Source organism: Ranitomeya imitator, chromosome 8 (assembly GCF_032444005.1).
Source record: "Ranitomeya imitator isolate aRanImi1 chromosome 8, aRanImi1.pri, whole genome shotgun sequence".
NCBI classification, from domain to species: Eukaryota; Metazoa; Chordata; class Amphibia; order Anura; family Dendrobatidae; genus Ranitomeya; species Ranitomeya imitator.
In genome coordinates, this window is record NC_091289.1 from 161,902,851 (window position 1) to 161,919,093 (window position 16,243).

Here is a 16,243-nt window from a genome sequence, read left to right on the forward strand (position 1 = left end):
CGTGAGATGCCATGCCTGGTCTGATTCTTAAGGGCGACGGGTCCTTTTAAAGGACACCGATCTCCCCACACCAGCAATAGACGAGCGCATGGAGTGTCGCCTCCATGTATCCTCTGCAGCTAGGCCTAACGCCGGACAACCAGCCCTGTCCACCCGGGGACCTTAACTCTGTGGATGTACAGAGGCTCCCTTTTTGGCATCAGACTGCAACCTACCCCCACCCCCCCTGCATCTCCACTATTTAGCATATGATGCAAGAAGGCGGACGATCCCTCTCCACTTCCCTGTTAGGAGGATGGTGGATCGAGGGTTCATCATTTTAACTCTGCACAGTCAAAAGAGAGCGGCGAAAGAGACAGTTTTTCCTCCTTCTTCATGCAGCCCCGCATTCTGCCTCTTGGCATATTAACCGCGTAGAATCTCCTGTGGTATCCCTACCCGATGGGTCATCAATTAAAAATACAACGGACTGTCAGATAGCAAATCTAGTTTGTTCCGTCTTGCGGCCTTCAGTTCAGCGCTCTACCCTCCCTTAGCCGCCGCATGTGTTGCTAGAGCAATGGTCTCTGGGTCAGAGACCTTAACTATTTTGCTTTCCTATAGACCGAAACCGCAGTGGATCAGTTGTCCAGGACGGTCTAGATCTAAGGGATCTTGGTTCCAAAATGGGGACCGAAAAGTAAGACCGACCCTGAACCTCAAACTTCTACCAAGCTTGACAAGGTCCCCCTTCTTTGGATGGAGTTCCCCTGCTCAGCCATTACTTCAACGGAAAAAGGGGGAGTTTCTGGCATCCACCGACATTCGGGATGCTTACTTTCACATTCCTATATTTTTCCCTCTTCAAAATTCCTTCGCTTTCCCTTTCGCGAACAGCATTTTCAAGTCACGACCTTGTCCTTCGGCCTTGCTACCGCACCCAGAGTGTTCGCCAGGGTTATGGGGCTGTCATGTTCCTCTTGCACCCTAGAGGCGTGGTCGTCCTGCCCTATCTGGTCGACTTTCTAGCCGCTCCTTCAGCCCGGCGCTGAGTCGTCTATATCTCTTGCGATACCCTCTCTCTCCTGGGCTGGCAGCTAAACTTACACAAGTTTTTTCCTCATTTCCAGCCCAGCAGATATCCTTTTTGAGGATGATCCTGGAATCTTCCAGAAGTTTGGTGATTCTCCCTTGAGACAAGGCAGTGGCCCTTCAACAGGGAGCTTGCGCACTTGTTCACTCGTTCACTCATTCCCTCATTCCATTCGATTTGCTAGGAGTGTTCTGAGGAAAATTGGTGACGACAATGGAAGTGGTTTCCTTCGCTCCTCTCGTTTTCTGCAGGTCAATCAGGCTTTCAGAGGGTAGTCTCTGAGCTCCTTCCTCATCCAGGGGAGATCCTTTCTCCCGGTTATTAGTGACTATCGATGCCAGTCCTCTCCTCCTGATCATTGTTCTGGGGATCCGATCGGTACGACTAGTTCTACAGCAGGTCCAATGCCTTCTGGCGGGTCACCTCATCCGATTCAATCGGACAATCCCACGTCTGTGCCATACGTCAATCATCTCTGGGCGGCAGACGCCGTCGGGGTCCCGCCTCATGTGAGTGGGAACTTCACCCGGAAGTCTATCAGATCCGTCCTCTGGAGCACTCCAGATGTAGGTCGGATGGCATCCAGACTGAACGCCAATGTACTCTAAGTTCATGGTTCAGCCTCCAGGTCCAAAAGCCATCGCGGTGCATGCTCTGGTTCTTCCATGGTACCAGTTTCCTTCACCCCTCTTCCACTACTTCCAAGATCTTTTCGGAAGCAGGAAGGGCCCCAGTGATCTTGGGAGATCCACACTGACCATGTCAGGTTTTTTCTCGTTTGCTGAACTAGTATTTTTCCGTCTTGTTGCAACAAAACTGCAAAGACTTCCTCGCAGGGAGTCTTCACATGTGGTTATTCCCTATCGCTTACCGTTAGATCTTTGGGACCTGAATGATCCTGGGAGTCTTACAGTAGACTCCTTTTGATCCGGACAGACTTTACTGTCAGGGAATATCGCCCTTTTTTTTCTGTGATCTCCTCATCCTGACGAGTCTTCGGAGCTGGCCGCTCTGTTCTTTCAGTCCTTTTTCCCTTCTTACCATTAAGGCAAGGTTGTCCACAGGCCATCCCTGTCCCTTGTTACCAAGGTGGTATTGTATTCCCACTGTTCTTCCCTCATCTCTTTCGGCACCAGTCCACATAACGGAATGGGTTCCCCATATTCTGGACGTGGTGAGTGCTCTGGGTAGGTACGTCTCGAGGACGGCGTCCTTCCGAAGGTTTGACTCTTTATTTAGGCTACCTCACTGTAAGAGGACTGCTTCCTGACGGTTACAGGAAGGGTTTAGCCGTTCCATCGGCCATGTTAGCTTGGTGGATTTGTTACACCATCCAGGAATCCTTCCGTGTTAGATGTCAGCCTATCTCCCTGTCTAGCCAGGTTTCTTGGATTCTAGGCACCAGGCGTCGGCAAAGCATGCCTGCAAGCTTGCGGGTTCGTCCAGTCCGCATGCATTCTTGAAGCACTGTAATTCCTTGACTTTCACAGATGTGAGTCTGGGCAGGCGGACTCTGCAGGCCGCGGTGTCGCACTTGTAAGTAGCGGTTACACAGGGCCTGATCTGATGTTGTCCCCACCCAGGGACTGCTTTGGGAAGTCCAACGGTCTATGTGCCCCAATGAGGCGTAGGAGAAATAGGGATTTTTGTGTACTCACCGTAAAATCCTTTTCTCTGAGCTATTCATTAGGGGACACAGCTCCCACCCTATTATTAGCTTGTGCTTGTTTTATAATTTGACTGGCTATACTCTCATATATAATGTGACATGCTATATGCTCATATATTGTTATTGATCTCCTACTGCTTTTGCACCGAACTGGTTAGCTGAGAGCCAGCAGGAGGGTATGTACTGCAGGGGAGGAGCTAACTTTCTTTGTATCACTTAGTGTCAGCCTCCTAGTGGCAGCAGCATACACCCACGGTCTGTGTCCCCCAATGATTTGCTCGGAGAAAAGGATTTTACGGTGAGTACACAAAAATCCCTATTTCTCTATCTCCTCATTGGGGGACACAGGAACCATGGGTGCATGCTGCTGCCACTGGGAGGCTGACACTATGCACAAAAAAGTTAGCTCCTCCTCTGCAGTGTACACCCCACCGACTGGCATTATGAACTCCAGTTTAGCTTAGTGTCAGTAGGAGGTGGACACAGGTCTTTTATTAGACCCACATCTACCTCAATGTGCGTCGTTCCCTTTCAGATTTCCGAGAGGGATACAGTGTGAATAGTCACAACTGTAATCCCACAATGTGGACTATGAGTACGGCTTGTACTGCCACCCCGTATCCTCATAGATCCCACAGCAGGACCAAGACCCCTAACACAGAAGCGTGTTGAGGAGATTCAGACCGGTCCTTGCTCCGTCTCCCACCCACTCGCCCTCCAGAGCCTGTCGGTTGCGGAGACGAGGACGTCCTTCAGCTCCAGACGTCTGATACCTTCCCTGAACTGAGGTACCTCTCTCCTTTCAGAATTCCATGAGAGCTAGGCTTCCGTAGTAGATGATGGCGTGGGATTTATTAGGTGAGTATTGCATCCAGATTAGGGAATTAACTCTGCACTACCCCCTGGGGTTTTAAGGGATGCCCTGATTTTCTAAAGCGACGCAGAGCTATCCCAGGAGCACTACCTTTTGGCACGGGCGGGGGTCGCCGCCCTGCTCCTTCTCCTGGCGGCCGGCAGCTATTCCGTGGTCGCCGGCATCTAATGTAGGCCCCGGCTTCTGCCGGGCCTAGTTCCGGCGCCACGATCCTCGTCGGTGGGCGCCGGTTTCTAATTTAGGCCCCGGCTTATGCTCGGGCCTTGTTCCGGCGCCGCGACTTCGCCCACTTCCTTTTTCCTCGGGCGGGTTATTCTCCCGCCCGACCATCATTCCCCTGGCTAGCTCCACCAACCAGCGCCATGTTGGTGCTCCTGTTCCGTGCGGCTAGCTCCACCTCTCCCTGTGCCGCTGCAGAAGTGTATTTCGGGGCCACGCATGCCTCTCTCCACCCTTTTCAGCGCACAGTCTGGCGTTCTCATCTACGGTCGCCATCTTCACCAGCTCCCCGGACGACAACGTGTCCCAGGTCTCCTTAACTAGATCGCTGCAGGAGTCGCTTTACCTTCTTGCCTGAAGGGCTATCTTCCACTGGGGGACCATCTACAGCTGGGCAGCTTCTTCCTTGAAACCGCTTTGTCTGCCGTGAGTAGCTCTGCACTGCAGACTGACACTCTCCTCTGCCCTCCTGTCCCCTAACCTTCTGACATTTTCCTCAGGGACCCGTTCGTCATGTCTACCTCTAAGGGAGGTCACGCTTGTCCTCCCACTTCTTCCTCTAATTCTTCTGCCTTAGTCAAACACTTTGCGTGTTCGTCTTGTAACTGCAAGCTTCCCTCAAGTCAGTCCTCTCCTCTGTCAGGCCTGCAGCAAACCCATTATGCCCACCGCCCAGGATCCACCTGCCGCTCCGCTTTAGAGTGAAGCCTCCGCTACTGGCTGGGCTTCCACTCTGTCACAATCGGTAGCGGATCTAACACGGTTGTCACAGACCCTTGTGTCCATGCTTGATAGATTTCCCCTGCAGACTCCCGCAGTAGCCAGCGGGTCGCAGGAACCTCTGTCCGAGCCTCCCATTATAGGCCGCAAAAGATCCAGACAGGAATGCCGGTCTGAATCATCTTCCCTTTCCATCTCGCCCCACGGTCCTTCTCTGCAGTCAGTTTCTCCCCGGTCCTCCTCCCCTGAGTCAGGCGAGGCGTTCTCTGATGCGCCTTCCGAGAATAATCTGGAACTGGATTCAAACCAAATCGTTAGCATGAGGGATATGGTTCAGAGTCTCATTGGAGCGATCAATCAGACCTGTGGCATCAAAGATTCCTCTACGGAACCCGCAGATCAGGTGGTTTCGTTTAGACGGTCTAAAACCCCTTCCAAGGTTTTCGCTTCTCGTCCTGAGTTCGATCAGCTTCTGACCAGAGAAAGAGAGACTTCAAAGAGGAAAGCGCCTTGGCGTCTTACATCCTTTTTCTCCGGATCTCATCGCCAACTGGACTTCTCACTCTGTGGATCCGCTAGTTTCTAGACTTTCCACCAACACAGTCCTCCCGCTGTCTGGCGGAGCGTCTCTGAAAGATTCCAACAATAGAATCATAGAATCATTTGCGAAGTCGGCCTTCGAAGCAGCCATGTCTACGCTATGCCCAACTTTTGCTTCCACCTGGGTTTAGAACTCTATATCCGAATGGGCCAAACAACTCCATCGGGGCATTCTGGCCGGAGCTCCACCAGAGCAGCTGGCGGAACTTGCCACCCAGATTTCCCATGCTGGGGAATATTTGGTCTCTGCTTCCCTGAACGCCGCGTCTTGTGCCGCTCAGGCGTCCAGTAATGTGGCCATCTGTCGTACCGTTTGGCTCAAGGACTGGTAGGCGGATTTGTCATCAAAAAAGTCCTTTACCAATCTGCCTTTTCAGGGATCTCGTCTCTGCGGTTCCAAGCTGGACCAAATTATTAATGATGCCACCGGGGGCACAAGCTCCCTTCTTCCCCAGTCCAAACCTCGCTGGCCTCCTAGGCGGCAGTTTCGTTCCTTTTGGCCTTTTCGTTGCTTCGCGGTGTCAAATTCCTTTTCCCAGCAGCAGCAGAGGCCACAGGCACGTTAAGAGAAGAAGACGGTATCCTTTAGACCCACTCCTTCCTGGCGTTCCCGCTACTCCCAAGGTAGATACTCCAGGTCTAGGACTAGAAGATCCACCTCGGGATTAAGGCTCACTCTACCCGGGCAGTCGGCGCCTCCTGGGCGGTGCGCCACAGGACTTCTGCCCTACAGCTTTGCAAAGCGGCAACCTGGTCTTCCATCCAGGTTCCATCTACGTTCGCCAAATTTTACAAGGTCCATACCTGCGCTTCAGCGGACGCCAGCTTAGGCAGAAGGATCTTGCAGGCGGCAGTGGTGAGTCCTCTGACCTGATGGAAGTCTGTTTTTTTTTTTTTTCCCCACCCCAGGGACTGCTTTGGGGCGTCCCATGGTTCCTGTGTCCCCCAATGAGGCGATAGAGAAAACAAGATTTTTGGTTGCTTACCTTAAAATCTGTTTCTCGGAGCCTTCATTGGGGGACACAGCACCCTCCCATTATTATTCAGTTTCTGTGGTTCGGTGTTCTATGACTGTTCTCATGTTTACAGTTCTCATGTTTGTGGTTAGGTTATTTCAACCTTATTGTTTTTTCTCCTACTGCTTTCTCACTAACTGAATATCCTGCTTCCTGTCGGTGGGGTGTACACTGCAGAGGAGGAGCTAACTTTTTTTGTGCATAGCGTCAGCCTCCTAGTGGCAGCAGCATACACCCATGGTTCCTGTGTCCCCCAATGAAGGCTCCGAGAAACAGATTTTACAGTTAGCAACCAAAAATCATGTTATCCTTTTAGCCATATATTATTTTTAATGAGAACCCCTTTAATAACAACCGCCGGATGTTACAGTTGATACGGAAAGATTACAGATGAGATCTGTAATAGAACGACCTGCATTTATCAGACAAAAATGCCAAATTCTTCCAGATATTGGTGGGCTTTCAGACGCCTAAAATTAACGATTGTTGTTAACGTGCAATTTCAACAACTAGTGTAGAAAATAGTGTTAGAACTCGAATGTTTCCTAGAGCAGCAGTTCAAAGCAGCTTTTAAAAGAGCATGAACTAGCGAGTTACAACAGCACTTTCTGCATGGTGTTTCAGAGGGAAGGAAATAAAATAAGGGAACACTGCATTACAAACGGGCCGGCAACTCTTTTGTGCGGTTTTATCATATGTGAGTTATCTCAGTTGTTACTCAGTAAAGCACTGATCTACACTAATTTTTTTTTTTTTATGTATAATTCACAGATCGTGGGAAAGAGTCATACGTCTATCAGCGCTTTCAATCAAAGCCAAAAGGTACTTTGAGAAGTTCATGTGTTGGAATAGAAGCATTTCTTCTAGCTCGTGCATCTGTGATTGGTTTTCCCATTATTCTAGTAGTCCTGTACATTGGAGTTTGTCAGTGTGGGGTATGGTGCACTGCTGTAGGGGGACACACAAGTAGGTGCAAAGGAAAAGGTCATTGTTGGCGTCAGTTCACAGTGCTGTGAACAGGGCTTTAAAAGGAGGATAAGGCACTGTGGTGAACACTGGGAAGGGCTGCAGCGGTCACAGGTACAGGTAGGTCATCATTCCTGTGCACATAGTGGGGAGGAAGAGACTAGGCTGTGATCACTGTGTTTGCAGGGGACGCAGATCGCTTCATTGGGCGCTGTGTATGGAGGATGTAGCACGGATTCATCGTCGTAATGACCTTGAACTGGAGGTGGTGGAGAAATGGCTTTTATTGAGGTGGTTACACAAAAAAGACATTGATCCATCAAGCTCACCCTTTGTCGGTTAATCAGTTTGGAACAAATCAAACCAGACAAGATCACAAGCTATGTCTTGCCTACTTTGGACACATTGTACAAAGACATCAATCACTGGAGAAAGACATCATGATCGAAAGAATAGAAGGAACAAAGCGAAGAGTTAGACCAGCAACACGATAGCTTGATACAATCAAAATAATGGCGGAGAAGACCCTGGTGGACCTATCTAGGCTTGCACAAGATTGATGTTCTACAGAGCATTCTTCCGTCATATTGCCATGGAATTACTGAAAGTCATTCCTTTCCCATATTTAATGATGCCTGGATAATCAGCCTGTCTTAATATTATCTATTATTCCATTTTTTTTAGGGGTGAAAGATAGTAAGGGATTATTATGATGGATCTCTTCCTTTTGAGGCATTTAGTGACATTATGTTACTGAGGGGGGAGATTAGACAGTGCTTGCCTGCAGTTATACATCAGTAATGTCTATCACCCACATTGCTCACTTTTTCTTTCCACTGGGTGATCTAGAAAAGAAGAAGCAACATACAGAAAGAGCCAGACCTATATATATATTTTCTTTTTGCACTGTATGTTTAATATTTGTATGTTAACAGAACCACATAGTTTATTTCCTATATATATTCTTATGTTTTGACTTTTCAATTTATTTGCAGAGACTACAAAAATACAACATCACTTTACTAAAGCAAGCACCTCTTTTTCTGATGGTATGTGAGTTTTTTTTTTTAAAAAGCTTAAGGGGTTGTCCAGAATTACAGAAAATAAGTCTTTCTTTTAAAAAATATGACCTTGCCTGTCCGCAGGTTGTACCTCCTATTACTATTAGATGGGTTATCTGAGAATAGAAAAATAAATAAATTGTCATTAGGAATAATTCCTTAAAGAGTTATAGTTGTTTTAGGTTTTATTTAATAAATCAATAGTATACTTGCGATGTATTACAAAGTTGCTTGATTTTATCAGATAAATCTGCTTTTGTCTACTGGACTGACCTCTCGGGGAACGTGCAGAACAGAGTTGAGCGAATATGTTTGAAAATGATCTCAGAATCTGAATTTGCCATATTGGTGCTCTATACATGCCGAATTTATGTTTCACGATCATTTCTGAACCTATTAGATAATTTTTACTCCCATTGACTCCAACGGTGTTTGGTGAATATTGCAAATATAATATTCGCCGGCAATCGTAATCCAAACCGAATATTGAAAAATTTGCTCAACTCTAGTGCATACGATCAAAGAACGCTGCGGGTTGGATGCGGCACACTTGTAATAGTCACTGCACCTGTAGATGAAGTCCCATAGTTATAATTTCCAAAATGGGGTCACTTGAGGGGGGATTCTGCCCTTCTAGTACTTAAGGGGCTCTGTATATGGAGTCTGCAAACTGTTCAATGAAAATCTGCACTCCAGGAGACAAATACCCCTCCATTCCTCCCGAGTCTCTCCGTATGGCTAAGCAGTACTGTACAGCCACATATGGGGTATTTCTCTATCCCCATGATGGCACCACGGAGAGAGGGGTCCGCCCCCAGGGACAGGAAACCTACAGATGAAAAAGGGCGTACCTCTCTCCCACATCAGTTGGTTTCCTGTCCCTGACGGGGAACCTACAGCGACGTACCTGAAGTTTCTTTGTGGGATTCCAGGGTGCTGGCCGGTCGGTTCCTGACAGGGGGCGCCCTGTCACGGCTGTGTCCAGCTGGTTTTCTCCCCCCTTTTCTCCGACCCTGAGGCACCACCACGGGGGTCGGCGGGCCCTACAGGTGAGTGTTGCAGGGGAAGGCAGTGAAGATGTTCGAGCCTGCCTTTCCCAAGGAAAAAAAAAAAAAGGGGGAGGAAAGAGGCAGGTGACGGCGGTCACCATTACAGCCTCTGCACCACTAATCGGTGCATGGGGGTAGCGGCGGCTACGCTACCATCATCAGGAGCGCTAGAGCAAAGCGCCGCAGGTCACCGCTGAACCGCCGCCCAAACCGGAAGTACGGGCTCGGGCAGAACGTTAGAACGCGCGCACAGGCGTCCCCAATAATATCTTCCCTATAGGATGCCTGTGCCGCGAACCGGAAGTGACGCGCGCGCATGCGCAGATGACCACTTCTACCGGCGGCAAGTTTAAAAAACCGCGTTCTCTGTAGGGGAAACGTGGAAAACCCTCTCTTTTTGGCAAACGCAGTGCGGAGCCACTATGAGCGGTAAAGAACCACAAGAGGCACAGGAATGTGCACAATCATCACCTGAGCAAGTACTGCATCCGCGCTCACAACATCAGCGCAAGGGGAACGCTTCATCCCAGCAACGCAGCAGCAGCGGACGCTCAGGGTCACAACGCCGCCGAGTCTCTGGGGGAAATACACGGCCGGCGACGAATCCAGTGGATACAGTCCCGAGGCTAGAGACGGTATCTCTTAGTCGTAAGGGGTGAGTGATCTACGTGAAAGTAATAATGTAATACGAGATTACTTTTTCTCCTAGGGAAGGAAATGTACAGGCAAATCAAAGCACAAAGTGTGTGCAATATGTTTGGAAGAGCTACCTTCCTCATGGGAAAAAAAGCTATGCGGGTCCTGCATAGAAAAAACCATCCAGGAGGAATCTCCGGCGTTCGCGTCAGACCTGAAAACTCTAATAAAAAATCAAGTGGAAAGTGCCCTCAAAGGCATTAAAATTCCGAGGAAAAAACATAGATCAGGTCATAAGTCTCCCGAGTCCAGTATAGACGAATCAGAAAACGAGACATCTGACTCTAATGATTCATCGACATCCGAGACCTCCTCACTATCATCGGAAGGGGGACGCAGTTGCTTCCCCATCGAGGAGACAGACGCATTGGTAAAGGCCATCAGAACAACTATGGGTCTGGTAGACGAACGCCCTAAAAGAACAGCACAGGACATAATGTTCAGCGGACTAGAACAAAAGAAAAGAAGAGTATTTCCAATAAATGAGAAAATTCATTCTTTGATTAAGAAAGAATGGAAGAAACCGGATAAAGTTTTCTTGACCCCCAAGAGAAAGTACCCGTTCGATGACCCAGCCTGCTCATCCTGGAGCAAGGCACCCAAACTGGATGTGGCCATAGCAAAGGCCTCTAAAAAGTTCGCTCTGCCCTTCGAGGACATGGGCACTCTAAAGGATCCAATGGACAAAAAGGCAGACACCTTCTTAAAAAACTCCTGGGAAGCGGCAGGAGGGGGTCTAAAGCCAGCCATCGCAGCCACCTGCACGGCCCGTGCTCTAATGGTATGGCTTGAGCATTTGGATTCGCAACTAAAAGAGAAAGTCCCAAGAGAGACAATACAAAAGTCAGTGTCCATGATGAAAGGGGCAGCAGCTTTTCTGGCGGACGCTTCGGTGGACTCAGCAAGATTATCAGCCAGGTCGGCTTCTTTCTCAAACGCCGCAAGACGCGCCCTGTGGCTAAAGTGCTGGCCGGGGGACCTGCAGACAAAGACCAAGCTTTGCTCAATACCTTGCGAAGGTGAATTCCTGTTTGGGTCAACGTTGGACGACATCCTCGACAAAGCAGGAGATAAAAAGAAATCTTTTCCCGGGTTCCCCAACCAGTCATATAGGCGCTCCTTTCGGAACAGAAAGTTCATGCGCAGAAGACCTCCAAAAGGAAATAAAGACGGTTGGGAAGACAGAAGAAACAAAAACACAGGGGCTTCTTGTTCAACAAACCCCCCCCTCCAGATAATAAAAAATCCCAATGAAGGTACTCCCCGGGTCGGAGGGAGACTAGCCGAGTTTCTTCCAGCCTGGGAAAGAATTTTAAACAGTCCTTGGATTCTAGGTATTATACGAGAAGGCCTCAAATTCAAATTTCGTGTTCCTCCCGGCAACTCCTTCATGGTAACGCCTCAAAAACAATCATACAGAACGATCATAAATCTCAAAAAACTAAACAGTTTCCTGGAGATACAACATTTCAAAATGGAGACAATAAAATGTTGCGTGAGAATACTCTTTCCTTTGTGTTTCATGACTGTTCTAGATTTACGAGACGCATATTACCATGTGCCCATCCACAGAGATTACCAAAAATATCTCAGACTGGCAGTGAATATCCAGGGGGAAGTAAAACACTTCCAATTCCGGGCTCTCCCCTTCGGGATAGCTATCGCTCCTCGGGTATTCACGAAAATAATGTCAGAGGTAATGGCCCACATACGGGAACAGAATATCCTGATAGTTCCCTATCTGGACGACCTCCTCGTGGTAGGGAACTCATTTCAACACTGCGAACAACAGTTGAATCTGGTCATTGCTTCTCTGTCGAGTCTAGGGTGGCTGCTAAACATACCCAAGTCCAAAATGGTTCCATCCCGGGTGCAGGAGTATTTGGGGATAGTCCTAGACTCGATCACGCAGACATGCTATCTTCCTCAGGAGAAGGTACAAAAAATGACACAGGCAGTGTTACAGCTGACGGTATCCCCAGTCACCACTCTGAGGAGAGCAATGTCCCTCCTGGGCTCTATGACTGCCTGCATTCCGGCAGTTCAGTGGGCACAACTTCATTCCCGGGATCTACAATGGGAGACTTTAAATTTAGGCATATCTCTGCACGGAAATTTAGACGGGCAGTTAGGTATTTCTCCAAACACGATACACTCCCTAGCATGGTGGGCAGACCCAGGGAATCTAACCAAAGGGGTTCCTTGGGCGCTACCGACGGAGAAGATTCTAACGACGGATGCAAGCCCCTGGGGCTGGGGAGCACATATAGGAGATCAAGTGGCACAGGGGAGTTGGAACAAAAGTCAAGAGCTAGACTCTTCCAACATGAAAGAACTGCTAGCGGTAAAACTGGCCCTAACACACTTCCTATATCTCCTTCACGGTCATCATGTAAAAGTCTTTTCGGACAACCAGGTAGTGGTTGCATATCTAAACCACCAAGGGGGAACCAGGTGTCGAGCTCTGATGGAGGTAACCCAATCCATCTTCCACATAGCGGAACACAGTCTAAAGTCCTTGACAGCTCTCCACTTAAAAGGCTCCGAAAACCAAACTGCAGACTTCCTGAGCAGAACATGCTTAAAGCAGGGAGAGTGGGAGCTAAACCAATCGGTCTTCGATCAAATCGTGAATCTCTGGGGCCTACCAGTAATAGACCTATTCGCGAACAGTCAAAACCGCAAAGTAAAAACATTCTGCTCAATCGATCCCCGGGGGAACCCTGTAGCTCTAGACGCGCTAACAATTCCTTGGAACTATCATCTTGCCTATGCGTTCACTCCAATGTCACTCATCCCCTTAGTGCTGAGGAAAATTCGGGAGGAGGGGACTACAGTGATACTAATAGCGCCATTCTGGCCCCGCAGAATATGGTTTTCTTGGCTAAGAAAAATGTCCATATCAAGTCCATGGGTTCTACCAGACACGCCGAAACTTCTGTCCCAGGGTCCAGTATTTCACCCCAATGTAAAAAATTTACACATGACAGCGTGGCTTTTGAAAGGAGGTTGCTAAGGGACAAAGGGTTCTCTCCTAACTTGGTGTCCACTCTATTACAGAGTAGAAAACCCGTAACCACTAGAATATATGGGAAAGTGTGGAAAAAATTCATGTCAGTATCAGGGGCAGACCCGTCTGGGGAAATTCCTATAGGGAAAGTCCTTGAATTTTTACAGAAAGGTCTGGAAAGAGGTTTGGCTACAAGCACTTTAAAGGTTCAGGTAGCAGCCTTGGCAGCACTGTATAATTATGATCTGGCCAGAAATCGTTGGGTCATGCGATTTATTAAAGCCTCATCTAGGTCCAGACCCATTCCCCTCCACAACTCTCCCCCATGGGATCTAAACCTCGTACTAAACGCTCTAACCAAACCTCCCTTTGAGCCCCTGACAGAAATTCCTTTAAAGATCTTATCTCTAAAAACCACACTCCTAGTGGCCCTAACCTCAGCTCGTCGTGTCAGCGATATACAAGCGTTATCTTCATGCCCGCCCTTTACTCAGATACTTGATGACAGAGTCATTCTAAAAACTGACCCGGCTTATCTCCCTAAAATAGCGTCACAGTTTCACAGAACGCAAGAAATTTCTTTACCCTCCTTTTGTCCCAACCCTAAAAATGAGGGGGAAAAAACATTGCATACCCTAGACGTAAAAAGATGTCTGGTCCAATATCTATCAGCCACTAGGGAGTGCAGGAAGGATAGAGCTCTGTTTGTCTGCTTCCAGGGTCCACGCAAAGGACAAAAAGCATCGAAAGCCACGTTAGCAAGATGGATAAGAGACGCTATCGCCCTATCCTACTCATCCTGTGGGACAGCCATCCCAGAGAACATAAAAGCTCATTCGACCAGAGCAGTGGCATCATCCTGGGCGGAGAGAGCTGGCGCTTCAATACAACAGATATGTAGAGCGGCCACTTGGTCTTCCCAGTCTACATTTTTCAAGCATTACCGCTTAGACTTGACCTCCTCTGATCCTACCTTTGGACGAAGGGTTCTAGAGGCAGTGGTCCCTCCCTAATAGCTCTATCTATTCAAATCTCTCCGTGGTGCCATCATGGGGATAGAGAAAATGGTAGTTACCTGCCGATAACGGTATTTCTCTGATCCCATGATGGCACCCGTATATTCCCTCCCTTTTCACACACAGGTGTGCACTTGATAATGTACTAGTAATTAATTTTAGTCACGGTGCCTCTGTTAAGTTAAATAGGTTAAGTTTAATTTGTGCAAGTATTGAGTTGCAGCTGAAGTTCTGTATAAGGCTCTGTAATCCAACTGATGTGGGAGAGAGGTACGCCCTTTTTCATCTGTAGGTTTCCTGTCCCTGGGGGCGGACCCCTCTCTCCGTGGTGCCATCATGGGATCAGAGAAATACCGTTATCGGCAGGTAACTACCATTTTCTACATTCAGCAGAAATTGTGGGACAAATTTTGGTGACATTTTTACCCATTTCTCCTTATGAAAATGTAAAATCTGTGGCTAAAATCTTCCCAATAGTATCAAATTCTGTGACACCCCTGTGGGGTCAATATGATCACCGCATCCCTAGATAAATTCATTGACAGGTGTAGTTTGTAAAATGTGGTCACTTATGGGGGGGCACTGCTGGTCTGGCACCTCATGCACTCAAACCATAGAAGCAAAACCTGAACTTCAATATGGCACTTCTGAGCTTTGCACTGTGCCTCAAAAGTAGTTTTCGACCACATATGGGGTATCGGCGTACTTAGGAGAAATTACACAGCTAAATATATGGTGCAATTTCTCCTGTTACCCTTGTAAAAAAAAAAAAATTAGGGCTAAAAAAAAATATAGATATTTGTGGAAAATGTGATATTTTTTATTTTTTGTTGGATGAGAAATCTCTGGTCAACCCTTATAACTTCCTAACAAAAAAAATTGTTTAAAAAATAGTGCTGATGTAAAGTAGACATGTGGGAAATGTTATTTATTAACTGTTTTGTGTGACATGACTCTGATTTAAGGGCACAAAACTTAAAACTTTCAAAATTGTCGCCAAATTTCAAAATTGTTTCACAAAAAAACGCAAGTTATATCGGAGAAATTTTACCACTGACATGAAGTACAATATGTCACAAAAAAACATTCTCAGAATCCGTGGGATACGTTGAAGCGTCCCAGAGTTATAACCTCAGAGACAGTGGTCAGAGTTGTAAAATTTGGCCTGGTCACGAAGGTGGAAACAGGCTTGGGGGCGTAAAGGGGTTAATTATCTTTAATTAGTAAATGACATATAGTGCAATCACTATAGTACCATAAATTGATCACCTGTAAGAAGGCTGACGGGGCAGGAGCCTGTGGACGTGCACTCGGAGGCTTTGCTGCTGTCTCCTGGAGACTGACAGTCTAATTCTGGACAACCCCTTTAATAATGTATCAACGTTTACTGACAAAACAATACACTAAATCTGTGAGTATTGTGTATATAATAAACACATTGTTGTCTTTCACATCATAGATGAAGAAGAAAAGAGAATTGGTTATCAACCGCAAAAAGGTAGATGGAGAGGACGACGCGTTTCTGTGTGTAATTAATGTGCATCAGGGTTTATGAGATGAAAGAAGCTCTGCCATTACGTATTTTATGCAATGTGTGTGTACATGCATGTAATGTAGTGAGTGGGGTAATATACTCATCATTGTGTTCTCCGCAGTCCAGCGTGGTGCTTTTCTGCTTCTCAGTGACATCACTTGTTATAACGCCTCTTTATAAGGCCACTTCTGGGTCACGTGGGGCGCAGCGTGACCTGGAGAGTCTGCAGTGCGGTGACGTCACTGAGTAGCGTAGCAGAACCGCGCTGAACGCCGGCGAGGGCAGCAATAGGCGAGTACATTAATCTGCTCACACTACGTTACATGCATCTATACACATTTAAAGGGAACCTGTCACCCCGAAAATCGCGGGTGAGGTAAGTCCACTGGCATCAGGGGCTTATCTGCAGCATTCTGTAATGCTGTAGATAAGCCCCCGATGTTACCTGAAAGAGGAAAAAAAGACGTTATATTATACTCACCCAGGGGCGGTCCGGCTGCTGGTCAGGTCAGATGGGTGTCTCTGGTCCGCTCCGGCACCTCCCATCTTCATTACAAGACGTCCTCTTCTGATCTTCAGCCACGGCTCCGGCGCAGGCGTACTTTGCTCTGCCCTGTTGAGGGCAAAGTACTGCAGTGCGCAGGCGCCGGGCCTCTGACCTTTCCGGCTCCTGCGCACTGCAGTACTATCCTCTGCCCTCAACAGGGCAGACAAAGTACGCCTGCGCCGGAGCCGTGGCTG

The 16,243-nt window shown here is 47.9% G+C and overlaps 1 protein-coding gene across 6 annotated transcripts in view; it reads left to right on the forward strand.

Moving 5' to 3' along the window:
- LOC138648197 (torsin-1A-interacting protein 1-like) overlaps positions 1–16,243 on the forward strand; it is an 85,795-nt gene that overhangs the window by 62,853 nt on the left and 6,699 nt on the right. For all 6 annotated transcript variants that reach the window (XM_069737709.1, XM_069737713.1, XM_069737707.1 and 3 more), the window contains 3 exons: positions 6,942–6,992; positions 8,132–8,185; positions 15,428–15,466. In XM_069737709.1, coding sequence (XP_069593810.1) covers positions 6,942–6,992; positions 8,132–8,185; positions 15,428–15,466 — 144 coding nt within the window. The remainder of the gene's footprint in view (positions 1–6,941; positions 6,993–8,131; positions 8,186–15,427; positions 15,467–16,243) is intronic.